Below are 18667 nucleotides of genomic sequence, written 5' to 3'. Positions count from 1 at the left end.
GCATAGAGAACCAACTCACGCCTATCGGAATCCCTTTTCCACTGCTTGATATCTGCATAGTAAGGATCCGTCATCATAAAATCCGCCTCAAAATATAGTATCAATGTAATTTGAAGAAAGAAGAGCTCTCTTTGGAGATAATACTAAACATCTCAGTTCAATCTTCTTATATAGGGAAATTTTCCCTATAACGGCTCTTTTTTACCCTTAACGGCTATTTTTTTCCAAGAAACTACATTTATTTTGAATTAAAGTTCAAAATATGTTTCTCTCCAAACGGCTATATTTTCTTTGAATCAAAACAAACGGCCCAACTTTAGTTTAAGATCTGTAAGGACACAAAATATTTAAATAATATTTTCGCAACAGACTCTAAGATTTAAAGAGGTTTGGTGGTGAAATAAATGAAGGTTGTTTGGTTGGTGACGAATCAATGTTTGTGGGTTGGAATGTCATATTGAACATTAAAACTTACATCCACACTACTTTCCTATTTAAAACCGCTCCTCCATTGTAAATCTTCATCACAAATTTTTACAATGACAGATCCCAGCTACGAAGACGATAAAAAACATAAGAGGTATAATGACATGCTGTTCTTCGTTGCCGACTCTGACAATGGAATTCCGCTACGTTGTCCATGCGGTGGCCAGATTGTCATACATGTCTGTAAGGCAGGAACAGACATTGGAAAGAAGTACTTCGTTTGCAAACACTTTGAGGTAACAAACTTATAACATATTCCTTTTCATTCTTTGAATTTTTAATATCAACATGTGGTTTCCAGAATGATGGCTTGCACAGAAAGAAAGAATGGGATGAGGCTATTGAAGAGGAAACGAAAAACCTAACGCGGAAGGTTGATGACCACGAACTCAAAATTCGAAGCTTATATTCCATTGAAGATCGTCTTAGTCGTTTAGAAGAAGACGAGAAGAAAAACGCTGAAGAGATCGAAGACCTGAAGTACTTTCTTAAGAACCGTTACTCCAACGAGTTCTACTAGCTTTTAAAGCATGGTGTACGGTTTAATTGTTTAAGTGTACGGTGTTAAGGATTTTCTTGTTTAACTGTATGCTTATCTATTAAATAAACATTTGAACCGATATAACGCTGTATATTTAGCACTGAAAATGTTCCGTTTTGGTTGCGAGTAAAAGGTTCAAATAATTTATATGGTATGCAGGATATTTATTTAAGTGTACGCATAATGGTATGCAGTATATTAATTTCAATTTGGATAAATACGAGATAGTTAATATTTTTTTGTGTTCGAATAAGTAAAATAGATTCACAATGATAAAATCTTGCACACTTTTAACAAAAACGCAGATAGGAAGTTCATACAAATATATAGAAAGACAAGTTTCATTGAAAACGGATAGTTAAGATAAAGTGGATGCTACTTCATTCCTGCCTCATTCGCAACCTGAAAAACGCCAACAAATTCCTCGTAGCAATCCATTGCATACTGCTCACGAAATTTATCCACAACTTTGTCAGTTATTCTACTCATCTCTTCCTTCCCATCACCATTAGAATGCATCTCCATGAACTTGGCAGCGCACGGCCCACAGTCCCCACCCCTATTGTTGTGATAGATGCATGGAAACCGATTCCACGCGTAAGTTCGCTCTCCTTCTTTGATTAGATAGTCTGTGAACCCGACATACTGTTCAAGTATATATGGTAAGGACTTCAGAATAGGAGTCATGTGTGCGTCGACATGTGTTTCAGTCGGATTCGCAGTGATGAAAGAATCAAAGATGGTGACGTTAGAAGTCTGCAAGTTAATAGAAAGACCAACCCAATGCTTATCCTGCCAGAACATTGGAGCGTACACCACGTCGATATCGCGACCAAGTTGCAACTTAAGGTTTTTGTCCCTACACATTCATATGACATAAGATGCTATGTTTGTGCCCCAATCAAAATGTAACTTATCCTTGGCTTCACTGAAAGCAGACCACTTTGAGGTAATGATCTTTGTAAAGTACGGATCACACATTACCCTCCGGTCTTTCTGCAGAACACTTCCACGACGCCTCCACAACATTTGCATTATGACATGCATGTGATGTTTTAAGATTTTACAAAAATAAATTAAAGTTGACAATTTTTTAATTGTGGGAGGTGAAAAAAGATATAGTCCATCGTCAGACAACTAGTTCCCGGGTGTAGCTATGTCAAGGAAGAAAGAACTCGTGACAATGTGATTGGTTTTGATTGCGAACTGCCTGCAAATTTAAACAAGGAGAACGACATTTTCAATCAGCGGAAACAAGATGTCTATATGTATATTACAGTAAATGATATCCCACACTTACTGCTCGACGTTTTCACTGAGAATATCGCTGAATTTCTTAAAAATAGCACGGTTTGTCTTCGGTAGGGGCCTATACTCAGCTTTCTTCTCGCTCATGAACAACCCTTTCAGCCTTGTATCTGGGGTGTATACTCAGCGAATCTTCTGGGATTTTTTGGGCACACGTTTACCACCACTCTCCACATAATTGTCGTCATCATCCGTCTCAGAACCAGGCATATCTTCTACAGCTCGAGGGTGTTTTCCTTGCAACTGGGAATCAAATGAGATGTTTTCTTTGCAGCTTTCATAATTCTCGTCCTCCTCAATCGGGGATGTCGGATTTTGAACGGCCATCGAATCAGGTACACCGCCCTCTATAACGGGTGCTTGCGTTTTTTGACCACTCAGGTTTGTGGAAACAGGTCCAACATTATCTTCACTTCTGGTGGATGCAAAATCTGGGGCAGATTCCGGATTCGGATCTGATGATGGACGCTCACCCGCATGTACTTCTTTCACTGCGCTGTATGCATGAGGATTTGCTTCATCCCACTTGACATCCACAGCTTTTTCACCAATGTAGGTGTCATCTTTCTGCAAGCAGTGTGAACAACCCAATATAAAAATCGAGAAATTTCTACGCTGCTATGTTACCAAAGAAAAGACTAATTCACAGCAGGTTGACTCACCTTGGCTGGTGACACATAGGACTGTGGCCGAGCAAAAAAAAGACCCCTATAAATAGTCAGCGTTGTGAGGGGGTTTGGAGTCTGCGATTCATCTGGCACAGCATTTGGTGTACGTGGCTCATGTATGAAAACCGTACACCTTCTTTAAAAATGGTACACTAAGTTTAAAACAAGGTTCTGAAAAATAAATTATAAATCACTTAACTTGATAGGTTGCGTTCTGATCGAATTGTCCTTGTTGAAAACGTACACATCCATTAACATTGATACAATAAATTTAAAACCACGTTGTCACAAACAGAAACCTATAAAACCTGATCGGTTGCGTTCTGATCGAATTGTGGAGTAAGAAGAGTTGAATTCTCGTTGTTCTCGCGAGTCTCCCTGCTGAAGCCAGGTTGCGTGTTTCCTATGGTTCCCTGAATTTTGGGTAACACACAAATGTTGATATTTCCTAGTTGAGATACAAATAATATAATCTAGCCTAATGTCAAATTGTCAATGCGACATGAAGGTATATAATGTATAAACACAAAGTCTTAAAATTCATGTTATTATAACTCAAGATAAGAAAAAAATAACTAACTTACAAAACTGGCTTCTAAATTACATATACATTATCTGAAAACATCAGAATATGTTAAATTTCAAACTTGTTTAATTGGGTGTACCTCTAAGCCGTCTGCAGAGCGAAGTGGATACGAATGCATTTCCTGTCCAGGCTTAGGAACCGTTGAATTTATTTTTCTTGACTTCCGATTTGGCCGCTGCTTTTTATACTGGTTCTCGACACTTTTCGGAGAACCGGAGTATCCATGATCATCTTCTCCCACCTTCCTCTTGCCTTTGTTGTGGATGTTAGGTAGGGGAACACCGAAGTGATCACATAATGTTTTCTCAAACTGGTCTAAGCGCTCGTATTTCCCATTCTTAAAGTTTTGAAACTGCTCTAGAATCCACGATTTCAAATCTTCGTTTGGAGACCTTCCTGATTCAGGCGGAACGTCGGGTTCATTGTGTTCGGGTGTCGTTAGGTCTTCAATAACAACAGCAGCACGTTTACGTGGTCGTAGAGTACGCTGTATAAGGGGTACACCTTGAGGTTTGCCTTCCGGAATTGCATTGTCTTTACCAAATGACCTGTCTCCACCTTCGAAATCTTCAGTTCTAAATGTATGGCCAGAACAGATGTGGTCGACTAAACGAGTTACTTTCGGGTCCTCAACCTCATCCAACCAGAAATGTCGCTCAGCTTCGGGGACGAGGCTGAAATCTACAATAACCTACAAAGGCAGATAACAGGGGTCAATTAAAGAATGTTACAAAAATAAGCTCTTGTAAATAATATAGAAGAGAAGGAACTTACATCTGGCTCTCCTTCGACAGCGACAATGTCGTTTGTGTTGAGGATAACCACGGTGTTTCCACAACACGAAGGGTTATCCAAAAAATCGTATGTGTTATCCGCATCGGGAATTCTGGCCAACAGCTGAGGAACCGCTTCAAAAGCGAGCAACTGGAGAGCTAGTGGAAAGCCATAGCATGCGGTTTTCTTTTCAGATAACCGGATCCGTAGTGCGTGCAGCGGGTCAGGGGTTTCGACACTAACCGGGGGAGGCAAAAAACGAGATATGGTGTGTAAAAACGAGGTCCTCCCCCATGGATAATTCATGAAAGACTCCAGGTTGCTGAGCATTTCGACATACTTAGGGGTGAGCTTGAGTGTTTTATTAGTACAACACAAAACCCCGTCCACCAACGCTATCAGAGCCAAAGGAACTCGTTTCCAATCCGCAAGATATGGGTTCTCTAGCATCTTAAGCACCTGAACCACAGTTATTTCACCTACCGTTGTATCAAAGAGTTGCTTCCACATACTACCTGGTTCATTAACCTCAGTTTCTGAGTCTTCAACATCGAATACGCCGTAGTTCAAGCCAGATATTTCCTTAAATTTATCTACGGAGAAACGAAGAGGATGATTACCGAAAGTGAACCAAAGTTCATATTTTCGAATCGTAATAAGCTGCCGGCAGAGAAGGCTGCCAATGAGCTTGGTTGAGTTCGGGCATCGAGCAACAGGTAGCCGAAAGAGTTTGCTAAACTGAGAGCAGAGTAATCGGTCCATGGCCGAAGAACCTTTTAGAGCAGACGCTACAGAGGCAATGACATTGGCTTTGGAGTACATGTTCAGCCGCAATTGCGTGGGGGAAAAATCCCGGAGCAAACAGCCTTCTAGGGAATTTTGTGGATGAGCCGACATCAACGGCATCCACCGGTGGAGATGTCGGTGCCGTGGAATCCATGGAGGAGGGCGTTGTATCGTCGTCGGAGTCGGAAACTACAAAACGAGATGATTGCGTATTTAGTAAAACGGAGTCGCAAACTAATGTTTAGAAAAAGCAACTGCATTCCGGTGATGACATGCAAAATTTAAGGCGAGGACAGAGTGAGTCGCAAACTAATGTCTGAATAGCATTTTAAAAGTAAACTGTAAAGTAAGAACATCAAAACGAACCTGGGTACCGCTTCGTCTTCTTAGATCGGGAGACGGGTTTTGCTTTCGGTGTGTTTGGTCGACGGAGACGACCGGAAGATCCTGCGGCGTTCGATTGTGATACCATCGGAGCTGAAAGCTGCTCTCACTCGTCACTAGAGCTAAGAACAGGGCCTGCTACACACAAATCGGACCTGAAAGCTGTTCTCACTCGTCACGAGAGCTAAGAACAAAAAAAACTTTTCTTTTCTACTTTTAGGTCAAACGAATAATTTGATGGAGAGAGAAAGAGTGAGAGGAGAAGAAAGCTGTTTAATGACCGTGGTGGTTTGCGGATGAGAATTAACTGGCGAGTCTGTCTTGGGGTTCGCGCTGGTCTTTCTCACGTGTAAAGAAGAGAGTGGCAATGTCGTTATTTATCAGCTAGAGGAGGGGTTGAGAAGTCTTTGTAGCATAACTCCTATAGGGTAGCAAAGTGTCGCGACCCAAATGCCCAATAAAAACTATCACGGACCCAAAGCCCAAATTAATAACTTTTCTGCGACCCACTTTTCTAATAACCCCGACAATTTGGTATCAAAACTGACGACTTTCGTCCTGAGTGCGCGTGACATTTTATCAGCTGTGAGGATATAATGTTGTTATATTATGCTGCATTATTTATTTGACATAGAATACAACAATCGCCTAACATCAACAACACAGCACGGAGGGAGTAAAAGTATCTCTATTCTATGTTTATCAAGGGTCTGACTAGTTCAAACGCAGCGGCTGCGGTTGCGGTTGCGGTTGCGGTTGCGGTTGCGGTTGCGAGAGTTTGCGGATGCGGGTGGTTGTGGTTTCTAGAGGTTTTAAGAGATTTGTACGACTCGTTCTGCGGTTAGAAATTTGTGCGTTTGCGGGATACTTATGACTGGTTAACTACCAAACGCACCAGCGGTTAAATAATATATTAACAATATTTACATTGTATATAATTATAAAAATATCAAAAATCATAATATTATAATAAATATAAAAATATATTTAGACAGTTATAGTTTTAAATTTTTAAAAATTATAGAAAATATTTTTATTATAAAATTTTATAATATTAATTTTATAATAGATATATTTTACTATTTTTATAATTTCAATTTAAAATTTATATTGAATATTTTATTTTTGTATTTGTATTGTTTTAAAAAAATGTATCCTCCTACAACCGTCCGCAAACGCTAACTGGAACCACCTTTTGAATTTATGAGGTTTAAAGCAATTTGAATCGGTTTAGAACTGTATGAGTGATTGTTGCAAAATGCCAACAATCGGTACCAAACGCAAAAGTTGCGTTTGCAGGTGGTAGCGAGGAAACCAGTCATATCCTAAATAGAATAAAACAAAACAAGATAATGTCCCATTTAAATTTTGAACTTGAACTAAACTATATAAATTTGTCATATAGTATAGATTTAAAACCTAATTTATAGAATATAATATATAATTTAAAAATATATATGTTTATTTAAAAAAATTCAAAACATATTACGTTTAGAAAAAAATCTATGTTTTTATTATGTGAAGACATTAAGCTTTTAAGAAGAAGCTTTCTCAACTCGGAAATCATTCATGTATCCAGGACGGCGAACCTAAAGGCGGATAGCTTAGCACGCGGTGCCCGTCAACAATCGTCTTTCGTTGTACACATGGATGCAGAGTTACCAATTTGGTTTACAGAGTCTACATGAGTCTGTGATTGTTTGCTGTCAAAAAAAAAATATATATATTATGTGAAACTTAAAACTGAATAATTTTTTTACCAAAAACTAAAAGCAATTAAAATTATAAGGGGTAACATATGTATAATTTACAAATGAACAAAATTTAGCACAACACACACGCATACATAGGGGTGAAAATGTGATTAATACATACTATAGGGTGTATCTTAACACCTACGTTGTTATGTACATTTGATGAATTATTATTTTTTGTGTCATTAGATCAAATTTCCCAGTAAATAATGAAGATCGAAGACGTGCAAAATAATTTGCAAAGTTTGGTTTCTTTGTATTTTGATAGCTAGGTTTGGTTCAATAATTTGTTATTTACATTATGGCTACAATTAAACCTCGTGTATATATATTTGAAATATATGGAATTTTATAATTTTTAGGAATAAATAAGTATTAGATTAATGTTAAATAATGATTTATTTTAAAATGTTTGAGAAAAAGCATATATTTTATAAATTTTCTAAAAACGGTCTAAATAAAAAAAATGGATGAAAGAAATCATAACTTTTTTTATTTTTAATAGTTAAAGTCGAAGAATGACGATAAAAAAAAAAGTTAAAGTCGAAGAAAATGAGATATTAATCTGTTATTATATTTTAATCATATATAAAATAATTTGGGGCTTTTTGACAGCAAAAGAGTTTGGGGCATACGAATTGCCTTTCTTAGGATTTTACTTACACATGCGCAGATTTGGTTAAAATGTATAAACGCGATTTACGATCTAGTTTAGTTTTTTTTTGGTGAGATCAGTTCATCAAATCCATCAAAATCATAAACGAAGTAAATCATTTTGATCTTTCAAGTATTTCTTGTAAACTTTGACAAAAGTAAGATTTTTTTTTGCCTATAGTTCTTTTTCAAGTCAAGAATCAACCATGATAATACTTCATTTAAATTATAAATCACTTTTATTAAATAAAGTCGAACTATTTAGAGACTTCAAAATACCATCCACTTGATAACTTTTGTTTCTCTATTATATTTCAAAATGCTATTGCCTTTTATTTCATATCTATTAACGATGATTTTCATAATACAAACGAAAACGGACAAAACTGGAGAGTAGAAGCGTGGGGCGGCTCGTCGTGTTCGTGTCACGATATTTGAAGAGTTGTATTGATCTTGAGTTCTGCGTTGACCCTTTATGTAGAAAATTAAAATACAAAAGATATAAACTTAGTCAACGTCAACTTTACCTAAAAGTGAAACTTATAAGAATGCATTGGTCAACCACGGATCGATAGCCACATAACCAAATACATATATGTTTTGATTGTGCTTATGTGCATTTAGCGTGTCAAATGAAATATTTGGAGTTTATTACTATTTACTTTTTTCTTAATTTAAAGATAATTACAAATTTGTAAATCTTTTCTCAGCAAACAATCAAAAGTTCACTTTGTATGTTCTGTTAAAAAACAAAAAATTGATACAAATTTTAATATTTACACTAAAAAAAGTTTAAGGACCAAAAGATATTACAGTAAATTTTTTTATAAATTAATAACTTTTACAGAAATTAGTCCACTATAAAATAAAATATAATATAATAAAATAATAAGATAACAATTTTTATTTTTATGTAATTATATGGTCACAATATAAACATAATTTAATATTCAATATATGTATTTATATAAATATTTTATTGTTTATTATTTCTTTACAGTGATTATATTTTTAACTTTTTAAATTCTTTAGAATATTTTGATGTTATTTTTTCCTTACATACGAAAAAATGCTACATTTAAGACACCAAATAATCGAATAAAATAACCATTATCTATATAATTCATTCTCTGTATATATTCTAAAAATCAATTTTGTTCTTATATTTACATAACAACATATTTCAAAATATATAAGCTTGAAAATAATATATAAATTAATAAATATTATAATCTTAACATTCTTAATTTGTAGAATTTTTTTATTGTATTCAATGTTTATTTTATATAATTTGCAATGTATCTACAAATAAAATGTTGTGGGTTTACTCTGACATTATTACAATCCCAAATAAATTCGGGTTTTCAAAATAAATATAAGATGTAGTGTACAACTGTACACGCATTAGAGATTATAATTGTCATACTTAGGACTTAACACTAAATAAATGAACTTTTTTATATGCTCTATCGGTTGATCCGGTCGGTCCCGACAAGAACACATTTATTACTATAAAGTGGACTGGTCTGAAAGTGTACTACACTGCCTTATCTGAATTTGGAATACCATGTGATTAATGCCAGAAAGTGAACCTATCATTTATTACGGTACACTATGTAAACTATTTGGGCCAAAACTCAAATCCAGACAGGTAAACTAGTGATAATTTAGTTTACGAGAAGTACATGAATCTTTGATGATCTGTTCGGAGATTGCCTTGGGTTCTTGGTGTATTGATATGAAACTAAATTTTCTATTAAAAAAATACTGCACACATGCGACATCCATCATAAAATTGGAATGGCAAAAGAAAACGGGAACTAGTAAAAATCTCCTATATATTATTTGTGAAACATTACAACTTTTTTTTGTAGCCACATGTCATCACTAGAATGATTCTTAGAATTATTAGAGAAATAGGTTGGTCCATCTCATTATATAATAAGTTTTTTTATTAAACTAACCATAAATTAATTATTAATATCATTTATTATTTCATTAAATAAAGATTACGGAATTGTCTAATGTGGGTAGAATATATATGACAATTAATGATTTTGAATAATAAAAATTTGATAAAAAAATGTATCTTCTATCAAATTTGTTTAATTTAAAACTATTAAAATAATATTTTTAAAAACACAATAACCATATTATAAAAATTTACATTTTTCTGTATATTTTATATTTTGAATTTTAAAAAATGACTATAAATTACTAAAACTGTTAAAAGTCTCACATTCAAATTTTGCGATCCATGGTTTAAAATTTTTGTTATGACAAAATACAAATGATTACAAAATTATATAAGTAAAAGTCTAATTTAATTAATCATTAAGATTTAAAATATATATGTATATATATCATTCTAAATTAAACTATAAACCATATTGAATAAATAAATATTTTAGTTTCAAAATTTACTTTGAATAATTTTTTTTGATAAAAGTTTTGAACTAACATTGATAAATTTTTATCAATTACTAAAATTATTAATCCCACAATAAAAGTTTTTCTATCAGTAATTTAAAGTTTTTGCCATTAAAAATACACATGATAAAAAAACATATGAGTAGAAAGCATCATTTAAAAAAAAATAAAAAAATAAAATAGACATTAATATTAAAAATATACTATGTATGTTAATATCATTTAAATTTAATTACATATCCTATCAATTTTTTTTTAAAAAAAGTTTGGATTAATAAAATTGATTTATACGTTCGCACCAATTTAATTATATATGTAATAGTTACAGACTTTTAATTATTCAATATATATTTATTATTTCATAATATGTAAGAACATATAATACATAAAATAATTTTTATATATAATGTTTATCTCGCGCAAGGCGCGGATCTTAATCTAGTTATAATATTAAAAGCATTGGAATTGAAAACAATTGTATTGTATTAATCTTTGTTGTTCTTTTGACCTTCGTTATTAATTATTTTTTCTTCTTATAATAAAAAAAATTTTATCGCCTCTTCAGTTTTTTTCTGACGTCAGTAATCCCTTCGACCGGAATCGTAGGGTACTATATTCTTTCTTTCTTTACTTCATCGGCCTTTTCTTTCTCCTGTCTGTTTTGCTCGAGCTATGGGTTTGTCTCGCCGCCTTTGTTCTCTCTTTAATCGACGACAACTCATGCACAAAAGAGCTGATTTGTGCAAGAGGCTGTCGTCGGGGTTGACGGTGCTGTCTGGTTTGTTGCTGCATATTTTCCACTCATTTGGTGGTACAGGAGCGGAGATGAGGAGTGGGATTTGGATAGGTGTCAACCCTTTATCTAGCTTTCTCAAATCGTTCAACCAAGTTCATTTTTTTTTGCGGATTTAGAGTTTCGACATCGATTGTGGTGGCGTGTGGAGCCCTAACGAGATTTGTACTCCATGTATCTGCTGTAGCGTCTCTTCCTCGCGTCTCTTGTGAGGTATGTGCCTATTGAAAAGGTGTTTGAATTTTGGCTTCTTGCTCTCAACCAGTGCACTTACTGTTAAGATTTGGGAGGTCATGTGGTTGGTTCTCAGCCACAAGGGCTTGTGAGAAGTTTTCCTCTCTCAGAGTAGTCGCACGAGCTTAGGTAGCTTCTGTAGCATCCCGAGACTGCATCCACATCACCTTAGTGGTCTCTGTCTCTCAGTATCAGGTTCTTGGCTGTGGAAACTCATTCTCTATCTTCTTTAATAAAATTATTAGTTTAGCCTATGCTCTCGGTATGTCTATGCGTTAGTTGTTTTTCCAGTTTAGAAATTTATTGGGTTAGTTAGTTTATCTTCAAGAGACGTGATTGGGAATACGCCGAAACGACCAATTTCAGTCTTTCATTTACAACTTTCAATCAACGGCGTCAATTAGCTCTCTCATGTAATCTCTCTCTTCAATTAAGGTGCAAGTGCGTTTGGGATATCGATCTGTCGATATCGTGTCCGCTGCATTTTTTCCTTTATTGCTGTTACTAGGAGTTAAATTTATGCATACGTGTTTTTATTACCTATGTACCTCTATCCAAAATTGAAAACTGGTAAAATAACTTATCCTTTTTACTAAAAGAAAAGGAAATAGTTTGTCAGCTATACAAAGTATACTCTTATATGGTGAAAACCATCCAAAGTACGTATTAGAATATGTCAATAACTACATCATGTTTAGGTTAATACATGTCACATATATGAACTTAAATTTAATATGGTGGCAACATCATAATCGGGTTTAATTGAATTTAGATTTAGTTATTGGGATCATTCTGTAAATTTATAAACATGCACCTCTATTAATAAAACCCGACCCAAACCCATAAACCGACCCGACATAACTATTCTTTCCCCAATCGATTTATTTAGGGTTCTAAAGGAAAAAAAAAATAGGGGTTTCGAAAAGAATGAGATTGAGAGAGATTTGAGAGACAGAGAGAGCCTCTTTCTTCGATTGACACTCTAACTTTGATTAAATCCAAGTAAACAATTAAGGGTTCACAGTTGATTACTTCATCATGTTCTTCGATTCAACAATCTGTCTCTGTCTCTCAAGTCTGAAATCGATTCTCTTTCTATGTCTCTGTTACCTCATCGTGGCCCTGGAATTGACTCTCTCTATGTCTATATTATGAAGAAATTGAATCTCTCTCTGTTCTCTCAAATCTCTTTCAGTATCTCTTTTCGAAATCCTTAATTTTTACTTTAGAACCCTAACTAAATTGATTTGGGGAAAGAATAGTTATGTCGGGTCGGGGTTTGTTATTAGGGTTTAGGTTTATAAAATTACAGAATGATCCCAATAACTAAGTTTAAAATCAATTAAACTCGATTATGATGTTGCTACCATATTAAATTTAACTTTGTATATGTGGCATGTATTAACTGTAGCGAAGCCACCTTATAAGGTATGGGGGCAAGTGCACCCACGATTATTTTAAAAACCTAAATTTTGTGTGTAAAACCGTTAGAAATTAATTAGCTTAGGTGGTAAACAGAAGCCTGTGCACCAATTCATTCCTAGGTTCGAACTTTCTCATTAGCAATTTGTTTTCTATTAACAGTTGTGCACCCATTAGATAAATGTTCTAGATTCGCCCATGTGTATTAACATATACATGGTGTAATTATTAACGTATTCTAATACTTTGGATGGTTTCCAACCATATTACTGTATTAGAATATACTTAGTGTAACTGACTAATTTTTTTCCAAAAAAAAAACTATTTCTTCTTCTCTTTTCTTATGAGGAGACTGTTCATTTTATCTACTTATGGAGTTCACTACCCCCACAGCCATAATTATTTTCCGATCGTATCATCGTCGTTTGTAAATTTTAATCGTACGAAAGTTTATTATTTCGCAATCTTCTGTATTTCATCCTTGCGTCAGCATGACATCCTGCATATATGAGATCCAGAACTTTCATTTCTGGAGAGAAATACGCTTTGAGCTATTTGAGTTTTAATATTAATATTCAGAGACTTCATCTCATCACTAAAATAAAGTACATATTTTGTATAAATTAAAATTGAAGTATTATAAATAATTATATATATTAAATAGTTATAAATATACGAGATAAAAATTAGGTTATCAATAATGGTTCGTATATGACTCTGTAAGTTTACAAGTTTTAATCATTACAAAATTTTGCCACAATTTATGACTAAATATTTTGGTCTATTTATAGTAATTAAAATTTTTCTCAGTTTTTCTTTTCACAGACTGTGCATTAGTTCAGTTTGTTGCGTATAACCTAGCCATTCTATCTCTTTTTATATCATTCTGCTGGGTATGTTTTCTTTTGAAATGTTACAAATTACAGTTACATCTTTTACTAAATTTGATATGTTTAAGTATTTCTAAAATAACATTGTGCTTGCTCCAAAACGAGGATTTTGTTAGGATTTTTTGTTTGGTACATTCAAATAATTTGTTTTAATTGAGATAAATAAATAAAATTAACTGTAATTATACCCAGCAGAATGATATAAAAAGAGATAGAATGGCTAGGTTATAAGCAACAAACTGAACATTATTTATTTTATTTTTATTCTTCAACATACGGTTTTTGGTTGAGTATTTTGGTTATTGGTGTTTTGGTTCAAGAAATTTAGAAACCATTCAAAAATTTAAAACGTCCGGTCAGTTGTGTTATTTCGTTTTTTTTTGGGTTTAATAGCAAAGTTGAGAACTTGCTAATATGCAAACAAAAAAAAAAATCGGGCAATTTAAATTGTTCAAATAAAATATCAGATAATTTTTAATATTTTGTATAAAAATATTTGGGTAATTCAGTTTTTCGGGTAACTCAATTTATAAATAGTATTTTAAGATATTTTTTATTAGAAACTATATATAATTAATATTTGTAAGTACGTAATTTGTATTTTAAAAATTCAAGTACTCATTTGGTTTTTGATTCGGTTTCAATTTTTTTGATTCTAGAGATATATGATCTACTCGGTTCTTTATGAAATTCAGTTCAATTTTTGTTTTGGTTTTTCAGTTTGGTAAAGTTCGGTTTGCGTTTCCGAATAAATGTTCTCAAACCTATACACTATTTTATATAGATAAATAAAAATTAAAATAATTTATTTAATTTCAAAAATAAATTCGCGTTTTCTAAGCGCGGGTCAAAATCTAGTTTGTTTTAACTGAGATAAATAAATAAAATTAACTGTTTTTTTATGGGGACGATTTCTAGCTAATTTTCTATTAAATGTATGTTTGAACTTATTTGAAATATATGAAACTAATAAACAATTAACAAATAAACTTTGGTTCCGAAAATAATAAAATAAATAATGTTCATAAAAAATAAATATAAATATTAGTAAAAATTCTCAGGAAAAGTTGAAAATTTTGTTAGTATCATGATCTGAGGTTTGAAGAAAAGAATAATGAGTCGCTGACACTTATCCGACTATCTGCGCCAAACAAAGTATCCACTCATATTTGCCGTGTGGGTCCTTCTTTTTGACTACTTGTCGTTTTCCATCACCTACTTCAATTTTCATACATGTTCTTCATATTGCATCTATACATATAGTGTCTTATCATTATCTGAGTATATAGCAATATTACATACGTAACTTGGAGCAGTGGTCTATTCATCGTCAACTAAGTTCGTCTTGAAACGAGTGCATGAATCTCATATATATTAATCGTCAACTAAGTTCGTCTTATTGCTTTTTTATTTTTTTTTTAAACTAAGTTCATCTTGAAAAAGCTATACAAATCCTGGGTCGAAATTTGAGATAGATTATATGGATTTAGATGACATGTATAAGTGTTACTCGAAAATCGGCTTGCTATTCCTACCGAACTACAAGGGTTATTTTTCAATAAAGAAAGATTTAGTGCTTTTAGTTTAGTATAAATGTTATCTCGTTTGCCTCGCAATGCTAGATCTAGAGATGTTAATTTTTTCTTATAGAACCTAAATGACTAATTGGTTATGTTTTAGAATCTAATGAATTGTTAAGTTGAAAAATAAGCTAATTTGTTTTGGTATTAATATTAAGAAAACAAACTAGATCTCGATCTGCGCGGATGTTTGTTTTCATTTATTTTTATATAAACATTTTGTTTTTAATTCTAAATTGGTATATATTATAATATATATAAGGTGTTTTTATCACATTTTAAAACATAATAATTTTAACGTATATTTTTTTATTGAATTGGTTGTTTTAAACTTTCACAAGTTATTAAAAAATTAAACTTTTAGCTTCACAGATTTATATTATCGAATATATTAAGGTTGTTCAAACATAATAATATTAGAGTATACTTGTTCTCCATCAAATAGATTGTTTCAAACTTTCACATGTGTTTATTTCTTCTTATATATTTTTTTGTTTGTTGGATTAGTATTTCATTTTTGAATAAATAAATAGAAATAGAATTTGGAAATATTAAAATATTATCATCTCCAAAGATAATCAAACATTTCACAAAATAAGAAAGTTAACAAAAACTAAACTTAAAGCTTCGTGTATAAATTTTATAAAGAATTCAATTAAACATTTAATTATATTTTGTAAATGAACTATATACAAAAGACAAATCAATGTGAAATCAGTTTAGTTTTAAAAATTTACATGATTAGGTGTAGAAGTCTCGAGAAATATTTTTGCTCCTTGCAGTCTCTTTCAAATACGATGGTACATGATATGGAAGTAAAAATTGATAACAGAGTTTTCCGATCATTTTTTTTTTTGCTTGGAAATGATTAATAGTTATTTAATTCCTATAATGTAGTAATATTGTGTTATAGACATATTATTTAGTTTTTATAATCTATAAAATGAGTTAGTTAGATCTATAATAATGATAAGATTAGAGATTAAATATAACATAATTTTCTAGTAATATGTCTATTAGGTCTATTTTTAAAAAAATCACACATGAATCAAAGTTGTGACTTCTGTTATAATATATAAGATGTTGACAATTTCTTAATTTATGCTGCTAATCTAGCACAAATGTGTGCGTCTGTCCGATAATAATGGAAATCCAAGTGTCGGTTAAGAAGAGCCTAGAGGAGTGACGGTCTATAGATGGGATCGTCCAGACCGTTAGAAGAACATCTGATGGACTGACAAAAACATATGATGGTTCCTGGATGTGACACATTCTAAACCTGAAAATCTAATTTAATACTTCTTCCTTTCCATTTTAATTATCATCGTAGACTTTAAAATTTATTTTATTAAAAGTTATATTTTATATTTCAATGCAAATATTTGATAGTTTTTCCAATTTTGTTTCTATTTTTCAGCTAATTAATTAAAACACACACACAAAATACTAATGTATTAATTAGTGGTATAATAGAAAATAAAATATGTATGAGAAAACTTTTTTTTAACTTATGTATGAGAAAACCTTAAACAACATATAAAACAAAACGGAGAGAGTAATTTTTATTTTTATTCAAAGAGGAAAAAAACATTTATAACCTTAGAGTTGAGAGGTGTGATAGGTTTTTAGGATGTGAGATTTGAGATTCTAATAAATATATAAATAAATACTTAAATAATTTCAAAAAGAATTTTCAATTTTCAAAAAAAAAATTTGAAAAAAAAATTCAAAAAATGATATAAAAATTTTGACTTTGAAAAACTATAATTTGTAGAGTCTTTTGCTTCCTAATGATATTTGTATACATATTAAATATATTTTTAAAAATAATGTATAAAATATAGTATATACATCAGTAGATTATGTTAATTTTTATTAATTATCTTAAATATCATGATATATATATAAATATATTTATAAATAAAATTTTAAATAATAATATTAATTATATTAATAAGTTATCCTAAAATTATTGAAAATATGACAAGTAAGCAAATTCATTCCTAATAGTAGTATAGATTGATTTGGTTAACGAAGTCTTCATAGTTGCACGGATCTGACCTAATTGTCTCCGTATTAATCGCGACCTTTTAAGTATTTAATAGAAACTCTTTAATTAAGTCAATACGTTATCTAGCATAGAGGGCCATTAAGCTTTTTAATTAATTATTACTATTTCTCAATATGATGATATTAACTGCGACGTCTTAAGTCTTGGTCTTTCCCCAGTAACCATTATCCAACAAGAGTTTCATTTGATTTTTTTTTTCTCCGGAGATGTTGAATTTTAAGTATATTGTTGATTTAAAAAATTTTGAAATTGTTTTTTTTTAAACTGAATTGTTTTGGTTCTTTTTGTGAATTTTTCATTAGTCATGACAAACAATTATATTCATGACCAGCAATTATATTTTAATATATTTTTTAGTTAATAATATTATATTTTGTTAAAAATAGATGGATGAAGATATACGATTAGTATGTGCATGATTTGCTAGGATGCAAATCGAATATCGGTAAACCATTTTTCTTTCCGGACGGTGGCACAGGTTCATTCGAGCAGTATGAATATGATCAGATGGATTAATTATACCATTATCAGATTTAACAACAAAATCAATTTTTAATTTGTGTGGCTCTCGTATCAGATGGAACACAGTAATAATACGGAGTATTAATATTTATGAAAAGGGGCTTTTTAACAAGAAAAAGAAAAGAAAAGAGGAGAAAACGAAACAATGACTTGTTAATTAATAAAGTACAATAATTGATTGACTTATCACAGTTAATTAGACGAATAAAATAATAATGGAATTTAGAAAATGCTACTTGAAAAGAATATGGGCCGTTTGGTATAAAAGTGACAAACACATAGGTCCAGAAACGGTGATGTGTCACACAGATTAAAACGTAGCATCGATCGACGATCATCATCATATACCATTTATCCCTTTAGTCTCAAGCCACAAGAACAAATCTTATTTTATACTACCCCTACCCCCCCCACCAAACAAAAATCTGATTGATAATGAAATAAATGTTGAATTATTTTTCTTTATCCAAATTATATAACCTTCGTAGTATATCATTAATACAATAACATAAGAAAATTCATTATATAATGCAAAAGAAAAAGTATATATATCATGGGGGGTGTTTTCATTGTAATTTGATATTGCTATGTATTTATATGGGTGAACTACAAAGTATTTATGATTTATTTGAAATTTTATTCTAAATAGTAAAAAAATGTGATATAAACAAGATAACTTTTGTGTTTTAGACTATTTCTATAAATCAATATAGTAACAAAAAATTACAAAAATCTGTGTGTATATATTCGGCGTGATAAAAATTGACCCTGATCAATCGTAAAC

General features: G+C 31.8%; 2 protein-coding genes and 1 long non-coding RNA gene across 3 annotated transcripts; 2 read left to right on the top strand and 1 right to left on the bottom strand.

The window, feature by feature from the left end:
• The first annotated feature begins 303 nt into the window (after positions 1-303).
• LOC111212465 lies at positions 304-1668 on the top strand. Its single transcript, XM_022714017.2, has 2 exons — positions 304-722; positions 788-1668. Exons 1-2 carry the CDS (start codon positions 540-542, stop codon positions 1004-1006), a joined length of 402 nt encoding a protein of 133 aa, XP_022569738.2. The 5' UTR covers positions 304-539; the 3' UTR covers positions 1007-1668.
• A 790-nt stretch (positions 1669-2458) lies between these two features.
• Positions 2459-5260, bottom strand: LOC111212466. The gene is made up of 4 exons (XM_022714018.2): positions 4364-5260; positions 3669-4280; positions 3312-3416; positions 2459-2902 (listed from the first exon to the last, which is right to left on the bottom strand). Exons 1-4 carry the CDS (start codon positions 5258-5260, stop codon positions 2459-2461), a joined length of 2058 nt encoding a protein of 685 aa, XP_022569739.2.
• Positions 5261-10797: 5537 nt separating this feature from the next.
• LOC106374799 lies at positions 10798-17828 on the top strand. Its single transcript, XR_001275092.3, has 2 exons — positions 10798-11377; positions 11446-17828. It is a non-coding gene; the product is annotated as an uncharacterized LOC106374799 (long non-coding RNA).
• The last annotated feature ends 839 nt before the right edge of the window (positions 17829-18667 follow it).

This window comes from Brassica napus, chromosome C1, assembly GCF_020379485.1.
Source record: "Brassica napus cultivar Da-Ae chromosome C1, Da-Ae, whole genome shotgun sequence".
Lineage (NCBI taxonomy): Eukaryota > Viridiplantae > Streptophyta > Magnoliopsida > Brassicales > Brassicaceae > Brassica > Brassica napus.
This window is presented reverse-complemented; position numbering and strand designations above follow the sequence as displayed.

Coding starts and splice junctions, on each gene's coding strand:
- LOC111212465 (XM_022714017.2), top strand. CDS start 540: ATGACAGATCCCAGCTACGAAGACGATAAAAAACATAAGAGGTATAAT. Junction 723..787: donor TCGTTTGCAAACACTTTGAG/GTAACAAACTTA, acceptor TGTGGTTTCCAG/AATGATGGCTTGCACAGAAA.
- LOC111212466 (XM_022714018.2), bottom strand. CDS start 5,260: ATGTCGGCTCATCCACAAAATTCCCTAGAAGGCTGTTTGCTCCGGGAT. Junction 3,417..3,668: donor GCTCTGCAGACGGCTTAGAG/GTACACCCAATT, acceptor CCCAAAATTCAG/GGAACCATAGGAAACACGCA. Junction 2,903..3,311: donor ATCAGAACGCAACCGATCAG/GTTTTATAGGTT, acceptor CACTGCTTGCAG/AAAGATGACACCTACATTGG.